Source organism: Mobula birostris, chromosome 7 (assembly GCF_030028105.1).
Source record: "Mobula birostris isolate sMobBir1 chromosome 7, sMobBir1.hap1, whole genome shotgun sequence".
NCBI lineage: Eukaryota > Metazoa > Chordata > Chondrichthyes > Myliobatiformes > Myliobatidae > Mobula > Mobula birostris.
Window position 1 is genome coordinate 137943899 of NC_092376.1, and position 26474 is coordinate 137970372.

The window sequence follows — 26474 nt, forward strand, 5'->3', positions numbered from 1 at the left end:
TAGCTTTGTTTCTGGTTTTTGATTTACTACAGCTTCCTTGTTTGATCTCTTGTCCCAGCATCGTTTAAAAACCTACTTCCCCAGTTATGCAGCCTGCCAGAGTGAGCATGAGCACAAGAGTCTGTTGACAGATAGCTCACCAACAAAGAAAAAAAATGTATTTGCTCTCAGAAATATTAAAATTGGTTTAAATGGTTTGGCATGTTACATCATTAAGAACTGTGAATACCAACTATTAAGTGCATTCTATCTATCATGATTTGACAGTCCAAGTAATCTAAAACATAAACAATAGAACACACAAGGCCTTACAATAAACAATCAATTAAACTTAATCTGTAATGAGATGCATCAAAATAACGTAGTTATCCAGAAAGAGCAGCCAGAACATTGTTTAGTTCTATTTTAAATGATTTGTAAATCTGATGTCAACCTTTCAGAAGTATACATCAAAACAATCTAAGGATAAACCAAATCAAGTGAATTGGTGATTTATACATAAAATCAGCTCTAGCTCAAATACAGAATCCTTAAAACATACAGCAGTTATATATGAAAATGTCAAAAAGCTGGGTCAATTGCATGCTTTGTGTGTAGGAAGGAAAAAATGTTTATTAGATTGCATAATCGAATTCCATTCTTATCACTCAAATTTCTACATAAATGACATAAATTCAACCTGTATCTTGTTTCATATTGCATCAATCAAATCAATGGCAAGATACTGACTCTTCTGTGGTCTCTTACCAAACTCACAGCTAATATACTGTAAATCCTGTAAAATTCCCAAACCCACATTCTTGGCAGAATGCAAGATGAATGTGGAAGGTTATGAAAAAAACTTCCAACACTTGCTTACTGCTGAAAGTTGCAAATTGTGTTGTAGTGCTCCCATTGAAATGAAGCACAAAATTATGTAAGGGTATAAAATGAGTATTGCAGCCTTTCTTAAAGCAGATAACCAGCAGCAAAGTGAAGAACATTTCATTACCATTATGCTGGAAATGATTTGTGTTTATCCAAGTGGCAGAATAGGTCAAATGCAGTGACTGCACAGTCTGGTGTCACCAAATGCAAACTTTTTGATCCCTAGCATTAATAAAATATTTACAGAACAGAAGTTTTTCCAAACAATATAGAACAATTTGGAAGGGAACATTATAAACTGAAGTATAAAACCAATTACTTCTGAAAGTACAACTTAACACTTCTAAATACAGTGATACATACAAGCACTGAAAATTTATTTAATGAGCGACTTGTAAGGGTTCTCAACCTTGGTCCACGGCATTAAAAAAGTTTGGGAACTCCTGAAACACAGACAACACTCTTAAAAAAAAGGAGAAATATTCTTTAAATCTACAAATATTTAACAATATTTTATTCAAGAATAGAAGTCTCTGAAATAGATGGTTGTAAGTTTTGTTGATCTGATGTACTACCTGATTTTTACCAAATTAAGCTATCTTTCTTAAAACATTCTTAGACATATTACTGCATAAAATTATTTGGTAATAAAATTCTTAAGCACGATGAAAATATAGCTGTCATATATGCTTGCCAAATCTTTCAAACCATAATTAGTGACTTGATACAAATTGAATTTAATAAAACAATCCAAAATCCAAAAAAGTAATCTGACATGAAAAGAAGGCTTAATTTCATTTTTATCTGAAATCAGCTTCAGTGGCCTAATAAGAAAAGTAGCTTTTTATTTGACATACTTAACAGAGAACATGACTTCAAAACCTTAGTAATATTCCACTATTCTCATTTAAACAATTAGATGTTTTAATCTGCACCTTTTAAGTTAAATCAAATAAATGCTATAAATTAACAAATGTGCAAATTACCGACTTTTCATTTGATCGAAGAGTCAATTGAAAATTTACAATGTGTAAGTGATGCAAAGGCTGCTTTGCCGGTAGTGCCATGGTGGGGTTTGCAGTGAAAAGACCAGCATATCAAGGTGCATAATATTTCCTACCAAGTCCCATTATACTCTGGTGCATACAACAAAGTGGTCACTATTTCCTTTCATGCTTTCAGTCAAGTCAAGATTGTGCTTCTTCTTTGAATAATACCCTTTAAAAACTGGACAAATTGGGATGTACCGTAAACACTGAACTTGCTTCAATTGGGTCATTCCAAATGGAAAGTCATATGTTTTCACATCTACACATGTGCCAGAGTTTGCAAGTGCTCCTTCTTTCCATTGTATAAGTCCACGCTCCTTCTCTGTACCTGGTTAATAAGATAAGGTTTTACAAAATATTAAAATGCATTGAATTAAACAAACTGTAAAATGTTTTTCAAAATTAGATATTTCACGAAGAGAATAATAATGGAAAAGGTTAAGATTATTTATAAAGAAATAGGTCCCCACTTTTCACCAAACAGAATTTTCCCCTTTCTGAAGATCAATCAATAAATCTTCCACATCTCCAAGCATCGAAGTGTAAACCCCTCTGAGTCCTGACAGAGCATCAGCAAAATGATGGAGGGAATGGTTAAAAAGCAAGAATCAGGTTATTGCTCTCTTCTCCTACAATAGAGCAACATGCAAACGTTATCAATGATTTGTAGAGCCTGAACACAGGACCCAATTATGCCAAAATAGTTTGTCCTGGGCCCACCCACACCCAGTAGCAGTTCATGCATTATTGCTATGCCAGGTGAGAGTCATATATTACCTACAGGTCAAGCAACAAGAGATTCAACAAGAGCTTCAATTCATGCACAAAGATTTAACATAGTAAATGCAAGAGATTCTGCAGATGCTGGAAATCCAGAGCAACACACACAAACACAACATGCTGGAGGAACTCAGCAGGTCAGGCAGCATTTATGGAGAGGAATAAATATGAATAAATAAGTGGTGGGGGGAGAGAAGTTACAAGAAGTTCAGAATCAGGTTTATTATCACCGGCATGTGATGTGAAATTTGTTAACTAAGCAGCAGCAGTTCAATGCAATACATGATACAGAAGAACAATAATAATAATAAATAAGTAAATCTTATTCTGTATACTTTTATACAGTTTATATATATTGAATAGATTAAAAATCCTGCAAAAAACACAAATACTATATAATTTTTTTTAAATGAGGTAATGTCCAAGGGTTCAATGTCCATTTAGGAAACGGATGGCAGAGGGGAAGAAGCTGTCCCTCAATCAGTGAGTGTGTGATTTCAGGCTTCTGTGCCTCCTACCTGATGGTAGCCATGAGAAAAGGGCATGCCCTGGGTGCTGGAGGTCTTTAATAATGGACTCTGCCTTTCTGAGACACCACTCCTTGAAGGTGTCCTGGGTATTTTGTAGGCTAGTACCCAAGGTGGAACTGACTAAATTTACAATCTTCTGCAGCTTTTTTCAGTCCTGTGCAGTAGCCCCTCCCCCATACCAGACAGTGGTGCAGCCTGTCAGAATACTCTTCACGGTACATCTATAAAAGTTTTTGAGTTTATTTGTTGACATAACAAATCTCTTCAAGCTCCTCATGAAGTATAGCTGCATTGATATGTTGGGACCAGGTTAGATCCTCAGAGATCTTGACACCAAGGAACTTGAAGCTGCTCACTCTCTCCACTTCCGATCCCTCTATGAGGATAGGTATATGCTCCTTCGTCTTACCCTTCCAGAAGTCCACAATCAGCTCTTTCGTCTTCCTGACAATGAGTGCCAGGTTTTTGCTGCGGCGTCACTCTACTAGTTGATATATCTCACTCTTGTATGGCCACTCGTCACAACCTGAGATTCTACCAAAAATGGTTGTATTATCAGCAAATCTACAGATGGTAGTTGAGCTATGCCTAGCCACACAGTCATGTGTATATAGAGAGTAGAGCCGTGGGCTAACACATACCTCAGAGGTGCGCCAGTGTTGATCGTCAGTGAGGAGGATATGCTATCACCAATCTGCACAGATTGTGGTCTTCCAGTTAGGAAGTTGAGGATCCATTTGCAGAGGAAGGTACAGAGGCCCAGTTTCTGCAACTTCTCAATCAGGAATGTGAGATTGATAGTATTAAATGCTGAGCTATAGTCAATGAACAGCATCCTCACATGGGTTTTTGAGTTGTCCAGGTGGTCTAAAGCCACGTGGAGAGCCGTTGAGATTGCATCTGCCATTGACCTATTGTGGCGATAGACAAATTGCAATGGGTCCAGGTCCTTGCTGAGGCAAGAGTTCAGTCCAGTCATGACCAACTTCTCAAAGCATTTCATCACTGTAAATGTGAGTGTTACCATATGATAGTCATTAAGGCAGCTCACATTCTTAGGCACTGTTATAATTGTTGCCTTTTTGAAGCAAGTGGGACCTTCCGCCCATATCAGTGAGAAGCTGAAAATGTCCTTGAATACTCCCGCCAGTTGGTTGGCACAGGTGTACAGCTAGAGGTTATTTCTGCCCTTCCCTCTCCTTTCTTTTTATGGCTCCCCTCTTACCCCTTCTCTCCTTACCTGCATATCACTTTCCTCTGATACCCCTCTTCCTTCCTTCTTCGGTGGTCCATTGTTCTTTCCTAACAGATTCCTTCCACTTCAGCCTTTTATAACTTTTAAACCTATCAATTCCCAGCTTCGTACTTCAATATTCTTCCCCACCCTTCCACCTCCCCCCTCACCTGATTTCACTTATCACATATCAGATTACACTCAGTTCCCTCCTCCACTTCTTCTGGCTTCTTCCCTCTTCATTTCCAGTAATGAAGGACCTTAATCCAAATGTTAACTGTTTCTTCCTCTCCTGGAGGAACTCAGCTGCCTTACCTGAATTCCTCCAGCATTCTATGTATTCTACCCTCTTTCCTCTTCTCACATGCCTATCACTGACTCCTGGGTCCCCTCCTCCTTCCTTTTCTCCTACGATCCACTTCCTCTCCACTCTTTGCCTTTCCTATCCACCTGGCTTCACCCATCATTTTCAAACCGTTCTCCTTCCCCTGTCCCTACCTTTTCATTCTGGCATCTTCCCCCTTCCATTCCAGTCCTGAAGATGTATCCTGGCCCACAATGTCGACTGTTCATTCGTTTCCATAGATGCTGCCTGACCTGCTGAGTTCCTCCAGCATTTTGTAGGGGTTGCTTTGGGTTTCCAGCATCTGCAGATTTTCTCCTGTTTATTATTCTATGTACTATATGTTGTTTTAAAATGTTAAGTAGTATTCAGTCAAATATAAACCCACCTACCTGGAATGGTGTTATCTAATATGAAAGCAAGGCAACCTCCAACAAACATTTCTGTTGTCAACAAGACAGTCAAAACCTGATTAACTTCTGGAATACCTATGAAAGAGAAAAAAGTTAATCAAGGATTTTATAAATCATTTGAAGGATAAGTCACTAAAATAGACCAGGGAAGGGGGTGGATGTATGCTGTGCTAGCAAGTTGAAGGAGTGATTTTTTTTCAACATAAAAAAAAGTTGATAAGCTTCTGGAGGCCAACTGCATGATTAACTAGAAGGTCAGAATTAAACAACATTGGAAAAGTAATGTATTGGTTGGACTGGGTTTAGAGCAGCAGTCAAATCATGTTGCTTGATTTTTAGAACACAATGCCAGTAAAAACTAATTAACTTTAGTTATTTTCATCTCCATGCAAATCATTATTACAGCCTTGGACTGAAATTATTATTGGATTAAAAGTAAAGCCCTTTAAAAAAACAAACATACCAAATAATAAAACTGTTCTAACAGGGGCATGTCATGTGTACTAAAATATTCTCAGGACAGAAACTAGTTGATGCAGTCATTCTGATAACTCAAAAATTTAAAGCGAGATGTTAGGGAAATTTAATTTTAACAAGCATTAGAAAATCATCTAAAATGCATTGTGAGGATTTATTTTCCTTATCTCATTTCACATTCACATACTTTATCCGATTACTTCCCACAAAGAATAATTTTATTTAAGTTTCTGCTGGTGAGTCTTTGCTAAATGCCAATTTGCACAACATTCCCTCCCTCTTTATAGCTCTCCACCTGATTTCTTTAAAATCAATACCCATTTGAGGAGAAGTGGACTGGTGCCATTTGACCATGCTGCCAACTGGGCTTGCAAAGGTTCAACTGCAATTCAGGTAAACCATGGTGTTACAAATGTTTACATGCTTAGGTTGAGCAATGCTATTTGCTCTCTTAAACATTTAATTGCCCTTTTTTCACCCGGCAATATATTCATTCATGTTTTATAATTACATATAAAAGCAAAGGGATAACAATAGGCCTGTTAGAGACCAAGATGGTAACCCGTACAAGAGAGAAAGAGGAGGAGGAGGAGGAGGAGGATGTGGATAGGGTGCTTAACTGAGTTTGCCTTCACACTTACTACACACTGAGCTGCAGTGTCATAGCTCAGACATAGTTGTCTTTCTAAGGTTTCTGGGGATTGTTTTGGGGTAGGTGTGGGGAGTTAGGGTCAGAGTTTTAGGACAGGAATTAGAAGACAGGGGCAGTAAATTTTAAGAAGTCTTGGCAAGAGTTCAAGTCTAGGGTGCTCCACGGGTGAATATAAGCAATCCCAGAGATCTGCTCGTATAGTACTGAGGGATCTAGCAGTTTCTCAGGTTAGTGAGTCTCAGTCCTGGTTCGAAGGTCCTTATGGGCAAGAGTCAAGAAGGCCAGTGTCTCCTAAGGTTTCCAAGGTCTGCAGTCCATCAGAGACCAAAAGTTGAGGCCCAAAGATCAAACTCATGATCAGTGAGTCCTGGGGTCCACTATAGATGAAGTCTGGAGGGCAAAGCCAAATGGTGAAGCCCAGAGTATGGCGAGACTGAAGGTACACCTGAAGGTTGGTCAAAGACCAAAGTTAGACGCCTGTAAAAGTCATGATGGTCTGGGCCACTGGAGTTAGAGGTCCATGCAGGTCTTTAAATCAAGGCCCAAAGGTCAAACCCATGATTGGAAAGCCCTGTGTGAAGTCCAAAGTTGGAGGCCTGATGTCCATGATTCTGAAGGTCTGGAGCTAAGGACTGGAGACTCAGAGGCAGACTGTCCTGGGGCTGGAGACCAGTCAGTGTGTGTGTGAGATGGGGTGGATGGGTGGAAAGGGGGCTTGTTTTGCCATTGTCATCTAGTTTTGCTCTTGTCACTTGTGTTCTTCTGCTGATCACTATGAGCATGCTATGTTGCTGCTGGAAGGTGCTGCGACACTTGTGTCTCGACTGCCACCAGCACATCCTTGAGTGTGTTGGTTGTTCACACAAATCATGCATTTCACTGTATGTTTCAAGGTACATGTGATAAGTAAATCTGAATCTGAATTTAAGAGGTATTTAGACAGGAACATGAAAAGCCAGGGAATGGAGGGAAATAGACCATGTGCAGAAAGATGGGATTAATTTAAATTGGTATCACAGTCAACGCAGGTGTAGCAGTCCAAAGGGCCTTTTCTAAGAGAGTTCTATGAGTTATGTTAATTCTAAGTCTAACTAAATCTAATTAGTTATTCCAAGAATTCTAAAAGCATGTCCTAAGAGAAGAGAATGATGAAATTATTGCAGGGTAACTGTCAAATGACAAAATTGCACCAGTGCCCAAAAAAGGGGGAAGAAATCAACTAAATTATAGGACTCTTTTTTGTATACAGGCGGAAAATGCTAGTAATGCTGAGCAGCTCAGGCTGCATTTGTGGAAAGAGAATCAACATGTCTGAAATCTCTCCCAAATGGAGAACAAGTTAGCTTCCAATAGCAGAGAAGGTGGGGGAAGGGATGGGCAGAACTAAAGGTATTGTTGATAAGATAATACAAAATAGTAATACAGTGGTTAATGCGTAACCTGCCTCCGTGTTGCTAACACTTTGGCTGTGGGACAGGGCCATCAGGCCAGACAATAATTTGTAGTGCTAGATAGATCACTGGAGTAAAATCTAAAGGAGAGTATAAACCTTAATTTACAAACAACGTTGTCAGCATTTATGTGCAAAAAGTTGGTTCTGACAAATGAATTATTTTTTTTATCTAGGCTGCATAGACTCACTAAGGCTTATGAAAAGATTTTGCATGATAGACTACTGACAAAAATAAAGTTCAGGAGATCCAAGGGAGAGAGGCAAACTGGGTAAAAAAATAGTAGCCATATTGCAAGAAACAAAAGGTAACAGAACCCAGGTGTTTTGGGGGACCAAAAGATTGTGTCTGTTGAGGGATGTAGGGGGTTCCCTCAGATATCCTCCATTTGGTAATTTTATGACTTAATTAATATTGCCTTTGATTTAAAATGCAGTGTACAGATAATATTTAAAAATACTTGTATCATTGACAGAGGACAAAAAATTAGCAAACCAAATGTTATCTAGGGAAGGGCAAGGTAATGTACTTAAGAAGGAAAACATGGCAAAGGAATATGCGATAAGTACAAGAAAGTTTAATTCTATAGAGGAATAGATGGAGCTTGGTTAACACATCTACAGATTGTTAAAGGAAATAGGGCAGATGAATAAAGGTGTTGAGAAAACATGGCATCTAGTCACCACATAACAGGAAAAAGGTTACTGCATTCGAGGGTGCAGAGGAGATCATTCAGGACATTTCTAAAGGCTTCTAGATTGCAATGTTGAAGAATTGGATAGGCTAGAATGGTTTCAATTGAGAAAAGGTGGTTCGGGGAAGGTTTAATTGAGGTGTATAATATTAATGAGTGATTGCGTAGGAGGGACCTATTTCCCAAACCAATAGCTATAAATTTACAGTAATTGGTAGAAAGATTAGAATGGAGGTGAAGAATGCATTCCCACCTCCCCAGAGGGTTAAAGGGGGTCTGGAATTTACAACCTGAAAAGGGTGGTAGAAACACACTTAAATATGAATGTGCTTTAGAATAAACACAAGAGATTCTGCTGATGCTAAAATTCCAGAGCAACACACACAAAATGCTGGAGGAATTCAGCAGGTCAGGCAGCACCAATGGAAAAGAATAAAAAGTCAACCTTTTAGGCCGAGAACCTTCTTCAGGACTGGAAAGGAAGAGTGAAGAAGCTAATGGGAATCATGAGGAAAGCATTCTCATGGCTGTATTAGATCCCACATAATGACCAAGGTTAGAGGTAAATTATCTAAGCCCCTGGTATTCCCTGCAGGTGTTACACAACAGAATAACCAAAGTCCAAGTTCCTTCAGCCATTTCATCAATGACTTTGTGCCACCAATGATCTCCTTACTTCTGATTAAAGCAGTATTCCATTACAAACTCCATTAATGAAGTTCAGTAGAATAGATAGTGGAAAGGTATTTTCCCGTTAATTTACTCTTAAGTCTTTACTTCCTTGTTCAACTCTCTCCTGTTGGAAGAGTATTGGGTGGAAGTACAGAGAAATGTTAGTCATTGATCTTAGTCATTGATTGCATTCTAAAATAAAAATCAGAAGATTTCTATATATTGGTTGGTTGGCATCCATCTGTATGAGTGATGATCATCATCATTACAAATCTGGGTGGAAGGTATGGAGATCCTGAGATGCCCAGTCAGCAAGATCTCCCTCTCACCCTCACCACCAGTGTAGTCCTAAGGAAAGCTTATGAAGCAATACCCTTGGCACCAGCTATGCTGCAGGAGCTGCCGGAAGGATGTTCAATGACATCCAACTGCCTTAGGGGTTCCACTCCGGATTTTCTGTCTGGGTTTACTCCCGTAGCCTTTGTCTCTCCCGAGGCTGGCCACAAGGCAGTGGGGCTATTTACCCATAGCTGGGGATCCGGTTCGCGAGCACCAGGGTGAGTCCCTACACCATTCGGCCTGCGCGCTACGTGTGCAAATATTAGATGAATCATAATACAGGGCATGAGGCATGGATTTGGCACTGAGGTAGAAGATCAGCTATGATATTATTCAATGATAAAGCAGAATCAAGGGGCTTAAAGGTCTAGTTCTGGCTCCCATTTTTATGGTGAGATAATCTACAGGATGAATGGGAAACTATTCAATTTTTCACCTCCATAATAGACACAAAATCACAATTTCAGTCAACTTGACTTACAGTTTATTAACAGTGTACTGAGGTTAAGCTAACATCCACCAGGGAACTGTCACACACTATTACATCCAGCACTAACTATCCATCTTGAGATGCGTGGTAAGACCCAGTGAACCAATGTGATCACTTCCCACGCCTTGATAGCACATCTCAGTGGATGCAAATATTGACCGCCTTCCATAGACTAAATTCCAGATCAAACATTTTAAATTTTTGTTAGTTATTTTCAGGACCTCAGGAGAGCTAAACATGATGGACAGGATAACCTGCTGAAAATTATTTTCTCATTTCACTTGGACCTGGAACTCAGTACATGAATTACATCTCAAATCTTCTGATGCTGTTTAGTTGTCTGATTAGATTGTACTTCACTCTCAAAATCAGAATGTAATTCTATACAACCTTATGTTTGCTATGAACTTTTTTCTAATTTGAAATGCCTTCTAGAAACTCCCTTTTATGATGTTACTACCCTCATCAAAAGAAAATCTATTAGATATGAATACATTTCTCACAATCCATGGTGACATTCTAATTAACCAATATAGGCTCACTGATAATGATAGATTCCTAATATAAAGTGGCGCAAGAATAGGCAATCAATATCATTTGCTTGGAAGTATGAAATTACAAGTTTCATTCTCAGTAACACAGTAAGGACATGAGAGATGAAATGAAAACATAATGCTGGAGGGGTAATCAGCAGGTCAAATAACATCTGTGGGGAGAGAAATGCCAATGACCTTTCATAAAACAAGAGCAGGGCTGCTAAAGACATGAAAAGGTCACAATTGTCTCATTGGAGAAGATGAAAAAAAAATAAGGCAAGTTCTAAATGATACTTTAAGTAGATATGCCAGACATTCACAATCAATGCAAGTTCATTTCACTTACATTTACAAGCTAAAAGGCTAATGCTTTTAAATACTAGTTGCTTCTCGTCTGCAATGATTTTTTTCAATGCACTTCATTGATCTGAAACTGAAAATGCCCTTTTGCAAAGGCTGCCAGAGATCAATAAATCTATCAATATTACAAAACATCAGATAATTCTTGCAGAAATCACTTGCTTAACTAAGAAAGAACTGCATTAGTGTATTTCAGATCTGACATTAAGCCAAAATCCCATCTGTCTTCTCAGCTGGAAGTAAATGATGTAGTTGCAACTTTAGAAGAGCAAATGTGCTCAAGTGATTAGTCATGAAGGAAACCTGTTGTTGTAGAAATTGGAATTTTAACTATGTCTATCATGATTTTAGTTGAATCCTCCATTTATTTGCAAAAGTTGGCTTACCTGTATCAATGGCATTTGGGTTTTCATCCAAATAACTTGGTAATGTTATGCCAAAAAACATGGAGAATCCCAAAATAAAGAGATTGCGGGAGGAATTCATATCTACAAACTGAAGGTTGGAAAGTCCAACAGCTGTGATCATTCCTGAAAATAAGGCAGTGACAATTTCAAATTAAAATTTATTCTAAATATTCCAAAATACAAGATGACTAGAACAGGTAATTAACAAAGTATTTTGCACCCGCCATGTTTGGTTGAATTTGTTGACAAGGCTCAGCTGGAACTCCGTTAACATTTAAAAAAAGATGTGGGAAATGCAAGGCAATAAATTGCCAATATGCGCCCACAATGAAAACAGACACAAGGAGTTTTATTTACCATATATCAAGTGGTTTCAATGAGGAGTCATTTACATATGAGCTTGGAAAACCTTGGTTTAAAAATAATAGGTCTTCCTTCAAAACAATAGTAGATGCAGAAATATAACTTGAAGGCCCATCCAGCCAATAATGACTTGACAGGCAATAGGAGTTCATGGAAGGTTAAAATGTAAATAGACAAATGTTTTTGTTTATGGAAAAACAACTCCATACAGCATTTCAGCATGCACAAATATGTACGTAATTATCATCACTATAGAGATCAGTAGAAAGATAAAACATATGATTATATCACTGCGTCAATATTGCCAAAGACAAAACAGTATTTAACTTGTTGGTAAAATCAAGGAAGCATATCAAAACCTGCAGAGTAATGTATCTCTGGGGGAAAAATGTGAATCACTTTCCTTGAAGTAATATAAATAGATTGATTTACATATTGGAGGCTTCCTCTTACCGAATAAAGTGCAAAACATGCCACCAAGGATGGGATCTGGGAGTGAGGCAAACAGGGCGGTGAACTTTCCCACAGTCCCCAAGACCAACATAATTATTGCACCATACTGAACCACTCGTCTGCTACCAACCTAGGGAACCAAAACACCATGGTTTAGAAGAGTTAACAGCAACTTGGTGTCTTTGTTTAATAAAGATTGCCTGCAAAAAAGCAAGATTAATCTTCCCAACAGAAAAAAAATACCAAATCCTCAATTTAATAAACCCAGTATAAAGATTTCAATGGAAGGTATTCAAGTTTTCAAATAAGAATATTTGCATGTTACATTAAATAGTCTGGCTGAATAAATTTGAACTAAAAAGGTGTTTGCCCAGTTAAAGTCAACATTTCAGCTATGCCTTTAAGGTTATAGGAGAATCTCTATAATCTGGAGGGGAGGAGAAGATGGCGACGTGAAGCAGCGCGTGCAGCTGCTCCGAAATGATATCGTATTTGTTAAATAGGTGCCATGCACAATCCTGATTTGATGGAGACAGACATGAAGGAGCACAGAGGAACATCTGGAGAAACTTCTGAAATGCCTGCTTCGCTGCCATTGCTACTGTGCAATCGAGAATCTCTGGAGGGGAAGGCCCCAAATCCTCGGCTTTGCCTATTGCCTGTTCCCGGGGCCAGGGTCAAAGCGCTCGGCAGAGATGGTGCTCGATGCTCGGTGTCGGAGGTCTGGTCGGAGGCTCGAAGTTTTCGGATAGACTCAGAGTCGGACCGTGGTCGGGTGCTTCCAGGATGCCGCATCGGCAAGTTTGCAGCACTGGAAGCTCATGGCAGGGAGGGTTTCTCCCTTCAACTGTCTGCGTGAGATGATGGGACTTTCCAGAGACTTTGAGACTTTTTTTTACCGTGCCCATGGTCTGTTCTTCATCAAATTACGGTATTGCTTTGCACTGTTGTAACTGTATGTTATAACTATGTGGTTTTTGTCAGTTTTTTTTAGTCATGGTTTGTCTCGTGTTTCTGCGATATCATTCTGGAGGAACAAATTGTAACATTTCTTAATGCATGCATTACTAAATGACAATAAAAGAGGACTGTGTGTCATATTCTAATCTAATCTAATCCAGTTAAAGAACAGCTTCTCAATAAAATGTTAGTGTGAGATTCATTCTGCCTGATGCAATGATAAGCAAAATATTTACACTAATTTCAAATAAACAACCTTTTCATCTTCCTTACATACCAGTGATCATTAATGAATGAACAAAAGTGGAGGAAAAGCAATAGAAAAGAATACCTTAAACTTAAGTCAAATATGTGAGAAAAACACAAATTCACACAAGGTTTGCTTTATGCAGTCCATGTTAACAGTATAATTTAGAATTGGTTAGGCAGCAGAATATCTCAAAATGTAACTAAAATTCTCTGCACCCTTACCTTTCTCTCATTTCTGGAGGTACTGCATAATGGCCCATTGAATCTAAAATTTTTGGCAATAAAAATATGGTAGTCTAATAAGTTTGGAAGAAGTTTGTAAAACTATATTTTGTGTAATGCAGTAGTTGTACAATTTGGCCTGGGCACAACAAGCAGAGGCATGTTTCATGACAATCATAAATGGTAGCTTGGTTCATTGGAAACCTTCAATTTGAATTCACTTATGGTTTAAGCTCCACTTCAGAACTTTGGATGTATAATTTAGATCATCCATGCAGGGTACTATACCAAAGTTGGTGCTTTTGAGAGTCTGTTATTGAACAAATCTGCATTTGACTTGTGGCCATCCTTTAAAGACCAGCTGGTCATAATTCAGGACTGGCATGTTCCAGGAGGAAGACAAAGTAGTATGGCAAGTTTGTGGAAACTTTGGTGGCAGCATTGTTCTAAATTTAATTACAATGGAAAAGGAAGTGTATACAGTAAGATTAGAACATAGAAAACTGCAGCAGAGGAACAAAGCCCCTAGGCCCACGATGTTGTACCAAATTAATTTAATTAGAGATCAAATGTCCAACTGAACTAATCTCTCCTGCTTACCAAAATTCCATATCCTTCTATTTCACACACATTCTCACGTCTATCTAAAAGCCTCTTGAAAGTCCTTACATTTGCATCCACCACAACCCCAGGCACTCACATCTCCTTCGAACTTGGCTTTTCTCACCTTAAATGCATGAAAGCTAGATACACGTGTAACTCTCTCACCAGAGTTTGTTTGCCAGCTTGGGTCGTTATCTAACTTTGCTAACAGCCACATACATAAGAGTTGCTGGTGAACGCAGCAGGCCAGGCAGCATCTCTAGGAAGAGGTACAGTCGACGTTTCGGGCCCAGACCCTTCGTCATGACTAACTGAAAGAAGAGCTAGTAAGAGATTTGAAAGTGGGAGGGGGAGGGGGGGAGATCTGAAATAATAGGAGAAGACAGGAGGGGGAGGGATGGATCCAAGAACTGGACAGTTGATTGGCAACAGGGATATGAGAGGGTTATGGGACAGGAGGCCTAGGGAGAAAGAAAAGGGGAAGGGGGAAAGCCCAGAGGATGGGCAAGGGGTGTAGTGAGAGGGATAGAGGGAGAAAAAGGAGAGAGAAAAAGAATATGTGTATATAAATAAATAAATAAATAAATAACGGATGGAGTACGAGGGGGAGGTGGGGCATTAGCGGAAGTTTGAGAAGTCAATATTCATGCCATCAGGTTGGAGGCTACCCAGACGGAATAAAAGGTGTTGTTCCTCCAACCTGAGTGTGGCTTCATCTTTACAGTAGAGGAGGCCGTGGATAGACATAACAGAATGCTTTCTCTGGGAGAAAGCAGGATCTCCCAGTGGCCACACATTTTAATTCCACGTCCCATTCCACTTCTGATATATCTATCCACGGCCTCCTCTACTGTAAAGATGAAGCCACACTCAGGTTGGAGGAACAACACTTTATATTCCGTCTGGATGGCCTCCAACCTGATGGCATGAACATTGACTTCTCAAACTTCTGCTAATGCCCCACCTCCCCCTTGTACCCCATCCATTATTTATTTATATACACACATTCTTTTTCTTTCTCTCCTTTTTCTCCCTTTGTTCCTCTCACTACACCCCTTGCCCATCCTCTGGGCTTTCCCCCTTCCCCTTTTCTTTCTCCCTAGGCCTCCTGTCCCATGATCCTCTCATATCCCTGTTGCCAATCAACTGTCCAGTTCTTGGATCCATCCCTCCCCCTCCTGTATTCTCCTATCATTTCAGATCTCCCCTTCCCCCTCCCACTTTCAAATCTCTTACTAGCTCTTCTTTCAGTTAGTCCTGACGAAGGGTCTCAGCCCGAAACGTCGACTGTACCTCTTCCTAGAGATGTTGCCTGGCCTGCTGCGTTCACCAGCAATTTCTATGTGTGTTGCTTGAAATTCCAGCATCTGCAAGTTTCCACGTGTTTGCTAACAGCCACGTGATTCAACAGTGAGAAATGCATCTTTCTAAACAATATACATCTAGGTTTGGTATGGTTTGGGGTTCAACCAAACAGGAATGTTAGGAATTTCAATTAAAGGAAGCTTGGTTTGAGCAAATGTAGTGTAAATACTGTCCATACATAATTATCGGTCACCATGAAATAAATTGTACAACAACATAAAATTGCAAATAAAGTATAGTTACCAATTTCAGCTTTATCAAACAATTAACAGAAAAATGAAAAGGATAAAAACAAAAGGGCCCATTACAATTAAACCAGTCTAAATGTGTTTATGTCTGTAGTGGTTGGGTGTACTACTTTACTCATGGCGCTGAATTCTCATCACCAATCACCGGTAGAACTTCCGTTCTTGGACCCCTTCATCTCACAATGCATTTCTTGTATTAAAGTCTTCCCTTTGGATAGGATCCTCCAGGCACCTTCCCTGGTCCTTTCTTCTCCACAACTCCCGCCAAAAGACCACCAACCCGACTATTATTGATCATAAATCTCTCTCCACCCAACTCTCTCTAGTACCTCCTCTCCATCCCACCATCCTGATTAGCTGACAGAACATTCCTAAGTTGAATAACATGGCCTCTTATCTTCAGCCAAAACCAAAACACTCTCACCAGCAGGGCTTGGAGTTCAATTCTGGGGTTTGGAGTTCAATTCCAGTGCAGTACTGTAAGGAATCTGTACATCCTCCCTCTGGAAAGTGTGGGTTTTCTCCAGGTGCTCCAGTTTCCTCCTACCAGGAGGGCTAAATGGTCATTGTAAATTATCCCATGATTAGGTTAGAGTCAATCATGTTTGTCGAGGGTTGCATGGAGTGGTTTGAAGGGCTGGAAGGTTGCGTCTCTAAATAAATAACAATCAGTAGATCCTGGAATGGTTCTGGAGGACTAGAAACTTGCACACGTCTCTCCACACTTTAAGAAGGAAGGGAGCAGAAGAAAGGAAATTATAGGCCAGTGAGCCTAACCAGTGATTGGGAAGATACTGGAGTCAATTGTTAAGGATTAGGATTTAGGGTACTTGGAAGCACGTAATAAAATAGGCCAAAGTCAGCATGGTTTCTTAAGGGAAAAGCTTGACTGACAAATCTATTGGAATTCGTTGAGGAAATGGCAAGCAGAATGGACTAAGGAGAATTGGTGGATGTTGCGTACTTGAATTTTCAGAAGGCTTTGGACAAGGTGCTTTACAAAATAGGAGCCCATGTTATTGGCTGCCAGTGATTAGTGATGTTCCACAGAGGTGGGTGTTGGGACTGTTTTTCACGTTATATGTCAATAATTTGGTTGGCGGTATTGATGGATTTGTGGCCAGATTTGCAGATAATACAAAGATGGGCTGAGGGGCAGGTAGTGTTGAGAAAGTAGAGAGTCAACAAAAGGACTTAGACATATTGGGAGAATAGACAAAGAAGTGGCAGATGGAATATAGTATAGGGAAATTTATGGTCATGCACTTTGGTAGAAGGAATAAAGGCATAGACTACTTTTTAACTAGGATGACAATTCAAAAATCAGAGGTGCAAAGGGACTTGCGTGTTCTTGTGCAGGTTTCTCTAAAGGGTAACCTGCAGTTTGAATCAGTTGTAAGGAGGTTATATGCAATGTTAGCATTCATTTCAAGAGGACTAGAATGTAAGTGCAAGGATGTAATGCTGAGGCATGAGTCAGACTGCACTTGGAGTATTATGAGCAGTTTTAGGCCCTTATCGAAGGAAGGACTTGCTAGTGTTGGAGAAAGTCCAGAGGAAGTTTAGAAGAATGATCCAAGGAATGATAGGGTTAACATATGAGGAGCATTTGACATCTCTGGGTCTATTCTCACTGGGTTCAGAAGAATGGGGGGATCTCATTGAAACCTATTGATTATTGAAAGGCCTAGATAGAGTGGATGTAGAGAGTTCTAAGGGAGAGATAGTCATCTTGTGTTTAAGAATAGATTAATGCATTGGTTTTATTTGATGGTTTACCAGCAGGGCACGCTGCTTTTACAGAGAACTACTAAGTAAAATACCTCACTGTATAGCAGTAGAAATCCTAACCAGGGAAGCTGATATCAGATAGGGACTGTAAGGAATAACAGAGCAGTGAAGAGCTCAAAATGAACCAAGGTGGCTACAAAAAAGAGCCATGAAGTGTCCTTGATGAATAAGGAATTAAGGAAAGGTAGGTCAACTCAAGGACAAAGAATGGAATTTATTCTTGGACCCAGAAGAACTGGGTGACCTACCAAATGAATACTTTGTATCAGTAAGGAGGATCTAGAGGATAGGAAAATCAGTGTGGGGTGCATACTAATACGTAAAGGCATGTTGATATCAAGGAGGTGGTGTTAGGTCTCTTGAGAAGTCCTCAGAGGCTGATGAGATCTACTCCAGGTTACTGACAGAGCCAGGAAAAAATTTCTGGAGTATTAATGTAGATCTTTGCATCTTCTAGCCATAGGCAAGGTCCCAAGAAGATGAGAGAGTTGCCAGTTCTGTTCCTTTAAGAAACACAGTTAGGAGTAATCTGATATTACAGATAATCAGCATGGATTTGTGCACTTTGGGAGGTCAAATGTAAGAAGTCGTACAATAAATGGCAAGATCCTTAAGAGCACTGTTGTACAGGGGAATCTTGGGGTGTTAGTCCATAGCTTCCTAAAAGTGATGAAACCAGTAGATCGCGAAGAGCATGCTTGCCTTCAATGACTACATAAGCTATATAAGAATTTGGATAGGCCACATTTGGAGTAGAGGAAGGATCAAGGGCCTTTGGAGAGGGTGCAGGGAAGCTGCTTCGATAAGAGAGTATTAGCTATAAGGAGAGGTTGAACAAACTAGGGTAGATTTATCTGGCATGTAAGAAACTGAGAGGATGATCTGATAGAAGAATAGAACATCAAAGGCAGAATTAGGGCACATAAACAACCCATTTTCCCAGGCTGGGAATGTCAAATACCAGAGCGCATAGCTATAAAGTGAGAGGGGGAAAAGTTTAAGGAGATGTGAGAGGCAAGTTTAATAATATTGAATGGCAGGTACCTGGGATGGAATAGGGGCAGTGGAGATTTGGTGAAAATGGATGCAATAATCACACCTGAACATGCAAGATTTCAGCAATACGATGTGAAGCCAGATGGTATTAGTTCCAGTTCGTGTTAGTGCGGACTATGACAGAATGGGTCTGCTCCATTGCTGTAACAATGAATAGCTAATGTTTCAAGCCAAGACCCTTCATTACGACTGAGGATCTCTGCCCAAAATGTCCATTGCTCATTCTCCTCTACAGATGCTACCTGATCCATTGAGTTCCTCCAGAATTTTGTGTTGATCCAGATTTCTAGCACATTCAGCCTCTCTAACATCTTAGAATTAAAGTTGATGGTTTCAGTTAATTTCTTAATTATGCAATTAAACAGTCAGGTATTTTGAAGAATGGGATAGCATTTACTTTAAAATGGACTTGGTCCTAGATTTCTACAAAGTATCATCTCAAATTTGGAACATTCTTTGTTGGTTATTTATGTAATGTACTGTGTGAGTAATCGTAGCGTCAGAGTGTGTATCACATCAAGACCTGGAGAAGTAAAAATGGAAGTCTGGTGAATAGACGTGGTTGTTCAATCTACAGCAGTGTCCGCGTCACATAAATATTACATGGTGTCAGAAGAAATCACGAAAAATAAAAAGGAAGAGAAGACACGTAAAAGATGTCACAGTTACAGCCACCGTCAAGTTTAAGCCTACAAGGTAATCTTGCTGAGAACTGGAAAATATGGATCCAGAAGTTTGAGCTATTTTGCACCGCTTGTGGCATAACTGAAAAGACGGAGAAAGTGCAAAGTGCTACGTTTCTGCATGTGGTGAGAGAAGAGGCAATAAAGGTTTGCAACACGTTTGTCTTCCAAGATGATGAGCAAGATAAAATTGAAGTGTTGAGGAAAAGGTTTCAAGATTACTGCGAACTGAGAAAAAACCTACCGTACATCCGACACAGGTTTTTCACGAGGGCTCAAGGACCAATAGAGACCATAGACGCCTATGTAACAGATTTGAACAGCAAGGCAAAAGGCTGTGAGTTTGGACAACTGCATGCCTCTTTAATACGTGACAGGATTGTGTGCGGCATACGGGATGATCGAGTGAGAGGCAGGCTATTGAGAGAGGCGGATCTTACATTAGAAAAGGCAATTGATGTTTGCCTTGCCAGCGAGATCACGTCAAGTCAGGTTAAAGTGCTCAATGAAGAGATTGAAGTGCACAAAATAAAAACTGTGAAAATTGACAAGAGTAGGACAAAGCCAGCTCCACAGGATGATCAAAAGGAAGTTAACTGCAACAGATGTGGTTATAGACATGGATACAGAAAATGTCCAGCCTTTGGTCAGACATGCAAGTTATGCCAGAAAAGAAATCACTTTGCAAAGGTGTGCCAATCGAAGGAGCACGCAAGGAAAATGCATGCTGTGGAACAGAGTTAGGGCAACAGTGACATGTTCATTGGCACAGTTGAAGTGGAACAGGAGGTTTGCATCAAGAATATTGACAATGAAGAGATAGAGGATGAAGATGATTGGACTCAAGATCTGATAATAAACAGGTGGAATGTCACATTTAAGCTTGACACTGGGGCAAAATGCAATGTAATGTCAGCAGAAAAATTCAACTCACTGGACATCAGAGGAAGACTGAGAAAATCCACCTGCAAGATTGTTGCATACTTTGGCCACAATACAACGCCACTGGGCAAAAAGCACTCACCTGTGTGTACAAAGATCAATAATACAAGATCAAGTTTGAAATAGTACAGCAACATGTTCCAGCAATACTGTGCAAAGCAACATGCACAAAGCTAGGCCTGGTGAAGCAAATCTATGGTGTTGAAAAAGAAAATGATATTCTCAAAGACTTTGATGACTTGTTTTCTGGATTAGGATGTTTACCAGGGAAACCCCATATCCAGATTGATCCAACTATTGCACCAGTCGTGCATGCCCCGAGAAAGATTCCAGTAGCTCTCAGGGATCGAGTAGTGGAGGAGCTACACAGAATGGAACAGATGCGGGTCATAACAAGACAAATGGAACCAACCGACTGGGTGAATAGTATGGTGACAGTGGTCACAGAAAAAAAGACGAGGATTTGCATGGCTCCACAAGATCTCAACCAAGCCATCAAAAGAGGGCACTATCCGCTGCTCACGGTTGAAGAGGTTGTCTCCCGCATGCCTAATGTGAAATACTTTTCAGTATTAGACGCAAAGCGAGGTTTCTGGCAGATCAAGCCGGATGAAGAAAGTTCCAAATTATGCACATTCAACACGCACATGGGGAGATATCGTTTCCTGCGTCTACCCTTGGGATTTCTCCTGCATCAGAGGTATTCCAGAGATCCGTGGCACAAATGATTGAAGGGCTGGACGGGGTGGTCAGCATCATTGATGATTTGCTGATATGGGGTGGCACAATTGAGGAACATGATCAGAGACTGACTCCTGGAGAGAGCACATGAGTACAAACTAAAACTGAATAAAAGTAAATGTAAAAGATCAGAACTACAGAGATCAAATACATAGGTCATGTACTCAGTGCTGATGGGTTAAAACCAGATGATGAAAAGGTCAGAGCTGGGGTACAGCTACCACCACCCAAAGACAAGCAAGAACTATTGAGGTTCATGGGCATGATACACTATCTTGACAAATTCATTCCCAACTTATCAGAGGTCAGCGCTCCACTCCAAAAGCTACTAGGGAGCAACACTGAATGGCATTGGGAAGACGAACAAAAGAAAAGTTTTGACACATTGAAGCAGTTGGTTACCAATGCACCAGTACTCAAGTTCTATGATGTCAATAAACCAGTGACGATGTCTGTGGATGCCAGTTCGGAGGGAATAGGAGCAGTTATACTGCAACATGGGAGGCCTGTGGCGTATGGATCACGAGCACTTATGGACTGTCAACGCCGTTATGCTCAAATCGAGAAGGAATTACTCGCCATAGTTTATGGGTGTGAGAAGTTCCACCAATATGTATATGGCAAAGAAATCCAGGTTGAGAGTGATCACAAACCACTTGAGAGCGTCTTCAAAAAGCCACTCCACCAAGCTCCTATGAGGCTGCAAAGGATGCTTCTCAGGCTACAGAGGTACACTCTCACAGTCACCTGTAAGCCAGGAAAAGAACTGTACCTCGCTGATGCTTTGAGCCGTGCTTACCTCAAAGAGCAAAAGGAAGAGTTGCTAGGAAGAGAGCTGGAGGTCAACTGGGTTACACCTCAGCTACCCATCTCTGAGGAGAAGTTGAACATGTTCAGGAAAGCGACTGCAGATGATCCTGAAATGCAAATGCTGAGAGACATTACAATGAATGGATGGCCAACAGAAAGAAAAGATGTTCCAAAGGAAATGCAGAAATACTGGACATTTAAAGAGGAAATCAGCTATGCATCAGGACTAATGTTCAAAACGGCAAAACTCATTGTACCAAACCAAATGAGACAGGAAATGCTCAACAGAATTCATCAGTCACACCTGGGGATAGTGAAATGTAAAGAAAGAGCAAGGGACATTCTCTATTGGCCGGGCATGTCAAATCAGATAGAGAACATTGTGTTTCAGTGTGCTGTCTGTAACGAAAACAAAAACAGCAATCCAAGAGAGCCTCTGCTTCCCCACCCACTACCAGGAAGGCCATGGGAGAAGATTGGCACAGATCTCCTTCACTACAATGGTACAGAATATCTGCTTTGTGTGGACTACTATTAAAAATATCCGGGGATCACCAAGTTAAGTGACAGGTCCAGTCGAGGTGTCACTACCGCAATGAAGTCGACATTCGCAAGACATGGTATTCCAGATATTGTCGTTAGTGACAATGGTCCACAATATGCCAGTGGTGAGTTCAGAGGGTTCTCAGAAAGCTGGGAATTTCAACATGTTACTTCCAGTCCAGGGCACGCTCAGTCTAATGGACAAGCAGAGAGAACTGTACAAACTGTCAAGAACATGCTCAAGAAGGCACATAGCAGCAACGGTGACCCTTACATTGTTCTGCTTGAATACCGCAACACACCGATTGAGGGTGTGGGGTTCTCTCCTGTGCAGCTGTTGATGGGTCGTCGTCTGAAGTCCAAACTGCCAACATCCACAACTCTACTGACTCCTGAAGGTAATGCTCAAGTACATGACAAGCAAAAGTACAAGCAAATAAAGCAAAAGAGCTACTATGACAGACATACAAGACAGTTGCCAGATCGGCATACAGGTGAAAATGTCAGAATACAGAGAGGAGACACTTGGCAACCAGCTGTGGTTGTGAACAGACATCAGCAACCAAGATCCTTCATAGTTCACACACTGGATGGAAGAGTCTACAGGAGGAACAGGAAGTATTTGCTGAAGACAGACGAGAGGGAGTTTCCACGTACAGATGCACAGGACATTTCCACAGATACAGACATGGAAACAAACGACACTAAGAGTGATGCAGACCACAAAGACAGGTCACTCGAGAGACTGACACGGATGAAGGTCAAGCACAGTCACAGTTGCATCACACACGGTCTGGGAGACAAGTCAAACTTCCAGATAGATACAGGGACTAGACAGTCTCACACAGTTTGAGGCAAAGTCACACATGTCATAAGTTCCAAGGTGTGAAATAAAAGGTTTATTAGTCTATGTTAGTAAAAGAAAATACACTGCTGTTAGTATTGTAAGATACAATGCAGAATACAGTACGAGGTAAGTTTTTTTTTAGTTTATGTCATGGTTGTTACATAAGGGCATACCTAGAGGCATTGTTTTGGTAATTCAGTGTTGTAAAAAGAAAAAAAAATCTTGAGAAGGGGGATGTAATGTATTGTGTGAATATTCGTAGCGTCAGAGTGCGTATGACATCAGGGCATGGAGAAGTAAAAATGCAAGTCTGGTGAATAAACATGTTTGTTCAATCTTCAGCGGTGTCCAAGTCACATCAATATTACAATTTACTGAAAGTGCTGTCGTAAGTAGATAGGGTGATGAAGGCGACCTTTGACAACTGGTCTTCATCAGTCATGGCACTGACTATAGGAGATAGGAAATTATGATGCAGTTATAAAAGATTCAAGTGAGGCTGTGCTTGGAGCAATGTGCACAGATTTAGTCTCCATGTTGTAGCAAAATGTTTTAAATTGGAGAGTGTCAAAAAGGTTTACCAGGATATTGTCTGGATTTGGGGGCCTGAGATACAAGAAAAGGTTGCATAATCGAGCACTTAATTTGGGGCGACATGGTAGCATAGTGGTTAGCACAAGGCTTTACAGTACCAGTGACCCAGGTTCATTTCCCACTGCTGTACATTCTCCCATCACCGTGTTGGTTTCCTCCGGGTTTTCTGGTTTCCTCCCACTTTCCAAAGACGTAGGGGTTGGTAGGTTAATTGGTCATTATAAATTGCCCCATGATTAGTCTAGGATTAAATTGGGGAATTGCTGGGCAGCGTGGCTTGAAGGGCCAGAAGGGCTATTCTGCGCTGTAAGTCACTAAATTCAAAAAATAAAATTAATTCACTACAAGGTAGGAGATTGTGAGACAACCCCTTAGAGGTAGATATGATCATGAAGGGCTTAGATAGGGTGAAAACGTATAGTATTTTTCCCCCAGGGAAGATCTACTAAAAACAAGGCATAGGCTTAACATTAAAGGGAAGAGATTTAAAAGAGACAGCTTCTTCACACAAAGGGTGATGTGTATGAGTTGCCAGAAATAATAGTTGAGGCAGGCAGCCTAGCAAATGTTAAATGCCATCTAGATAAGTACATGATAGGAAAGGTTTAGAAGGACATAGGCAAAATACTGACAGATGTAACTAGCTCACTGAGCAACACAGTCTACATGCAGGAGATGAGCCAAAGAGCCTGTTTCTATGCTGAATTACTCTATTTAGAATGTCTGTATGGTGCCCCAAATATAATATATATTAAAAGGTGTCATTATTAGGCAAAAGCTATATTTGATGACCATTTCCAGCCTTCATAACATGTTGTCTACTGGGGATTCCTCAGAGTGCAAAGCTCTCATGTAGAAGAAAATTATTAATCTAGTATTTCCTTTGTGATGACAAGGTGAGATCATATTCATTAATGAATGAACTTTACTATTGAGATGACTTTATGTGTAATTATTTTACATCCTGTTGAGATGCCTTAAGCTGCAGTAGGTTCAAGTTGTATATTAAAGTAACTTAAAAATAATTAGTTAGCTTTGCAAATTTACTGGAGTGAACTTCACCAGTTGCCAGATTGTTACCAAGGTAGCTTGACACAATTAGAACTTAGTCACTTCAATGTGATCTCCTCAACCTGTGTGTAAATATAATGCTACTTAATAAATGCAAAACCTCATCAAATTAGTCTGTTATGAAAAATTATTTTCTTTTTTCTGGTTGGCTGCCAGTGACTTATGGAGCTGTGCAAGATTTGATACTAGGACTGCTTTTTTCATATTATACCGTATATCAATAATTTGGATAATGGAATTGATGGCTTTGTAGCTAGATTTGTCAAGGGGCAGAAGTGAGTGTAGTTGCTATTACTAGGGAGATGGTGTTTGGGAAACTGAAAGGTCTGAAGGTAGATAGGACCAGATGGACTACACCCCAGGGTTTTAGCTGAAGAGGCTATGGAGGCACTAATAATGATCTTTCAATAATCAATAGAGTCTTCCGTGATTCTGGACTACAGGAAAATTGCAAGAAGGGAAGGAGGCAGAAGAAAGGAAATGATAGGGCAGTTAGTCTGACCTCAGTGGTTGGGAAGATTTTGGAGTCAATTATTACAGATGTGGTTTCAGGGTTCTCAGAGGCACATGACAAAATAGGCCAAAGTGAGCAAAGTTTCCTTAAAGGAAAACGTTTCCTGAAAATCTTTGGAATTTTTTGAGGAAATTACAAGCAAGATATATAAAGGCAAATCAGTGGATGTTGTGTACTTGCATTTTCAGAAGGCCTTTGGCAAGATGTCACACATTAGGCTGCTAAAAATGATAAGCGACCATGGTATGACAGGAAAATTATTTGCATGGATAGAACATTGACTGATTGACAGGAGGCAAAGAATGGGAATAATGGGGTCCTTTTTGGATTGTTTGCTGGTGACTAATGGTGTTCCACAGGGGTCTGTGCTGGGAACGCTTTTTACGTTGTATGTCAATGAATTTGCATGATGAAATTGATGGCTTTGTGGCAAAGTTTGCAGATGATATGAAGATAGATGGATGGGCAGAGAGATTGCAGAAGGATTTAGATTAGGAGAATGTGTAACGAGGGGGCAGATAGAATACTGTGTCGGGAAGTGTATAGTCATGCACTTTGGTAGAAGGAATAAAAACATAAGACTATTTTCTAAGTGGGGAGGAAGCTCAAAAATCTGAGATGCAAAGGGATTTTGGAGTCCTTGTGCAGGATTCCTTAAAACTTAATTTGCTGGTTGAATTGATTGTTGGTGAGGAAGGCAAATGCAATGTTAGCATTCATTTCAAGACTAGAATGTAAAAGCAAGGACATAATGCTGAAGCTGTTTAAAGCACTGGTGAGGCCTCACTTGGAGTATTGTGAGCATTTTAGAGCCCTAATTTAAGAAAGGATATACTGGCATTGGAGAGGGTTCAGAGGAGGTTCAGGAGAATGATTCCAGGGTTGAAAGAGTATCATATGAGTAGCGACTGAAGGCTCTGGGCCTGTACTCACTGGAATTTAGAAGAATGAGGGGTGATTTCATGGAAACCTATCAAATGTAATAAGGCCTAGAAAGAGTGGATATGAAGGAAATGTTTCCTTGGTTGGGGAAGTCTAGGACCAGAGGCCACAGCCTCCAAACAGAGGGATGCCCATTTAGAACAGAGATGAGGAGGAATTTCTTTAGCCAGATGACGGTGAATC

At 40.2% G+C, this 26474-nt stretch overlaps 1 protein-coding gene across 3 annotated transcripts in view; it reads right to left on the minus strand.

Annotated features, from left to right (window-relative positions):
• Positions 1 to 205: 205 nt before the first annotated feature.
• Positions 206 to 26474, minus strand: part of slc23a1 (solute carrier family 23 member 1) — a 170606-nt gene continuing 144337 nt past the window's right edge. For 2 of the 3 annotated variants that reach the window (XM_072264450.1, XM_072264449.1), the window contains exons 12-15: positions 12111 to 12240; positions 11274 to 11417; positions 5196 to 5291; positions 206 to 2244 (exon numbers count right to left, since the gene is read on the minus strand). In XM_072264450.1, coding sequence (XP_072120551.1) covers positions 1997 to 2244; positions 5196 to 5291; positions 11274 to 11417; positions 12111 to 12240 — 618 coding nt within the window. In that variant the 3' untranslated portion in view covers positions 206 to 1996. The remainder of the gene's footprint in view (positions 2245 to 5195; positions 5292 to 11273; positions 11418 to 12110; positions 12241 to 26474) is intronic. The other variant, XM_072264451.1, reaches the window with a different exon arrangement.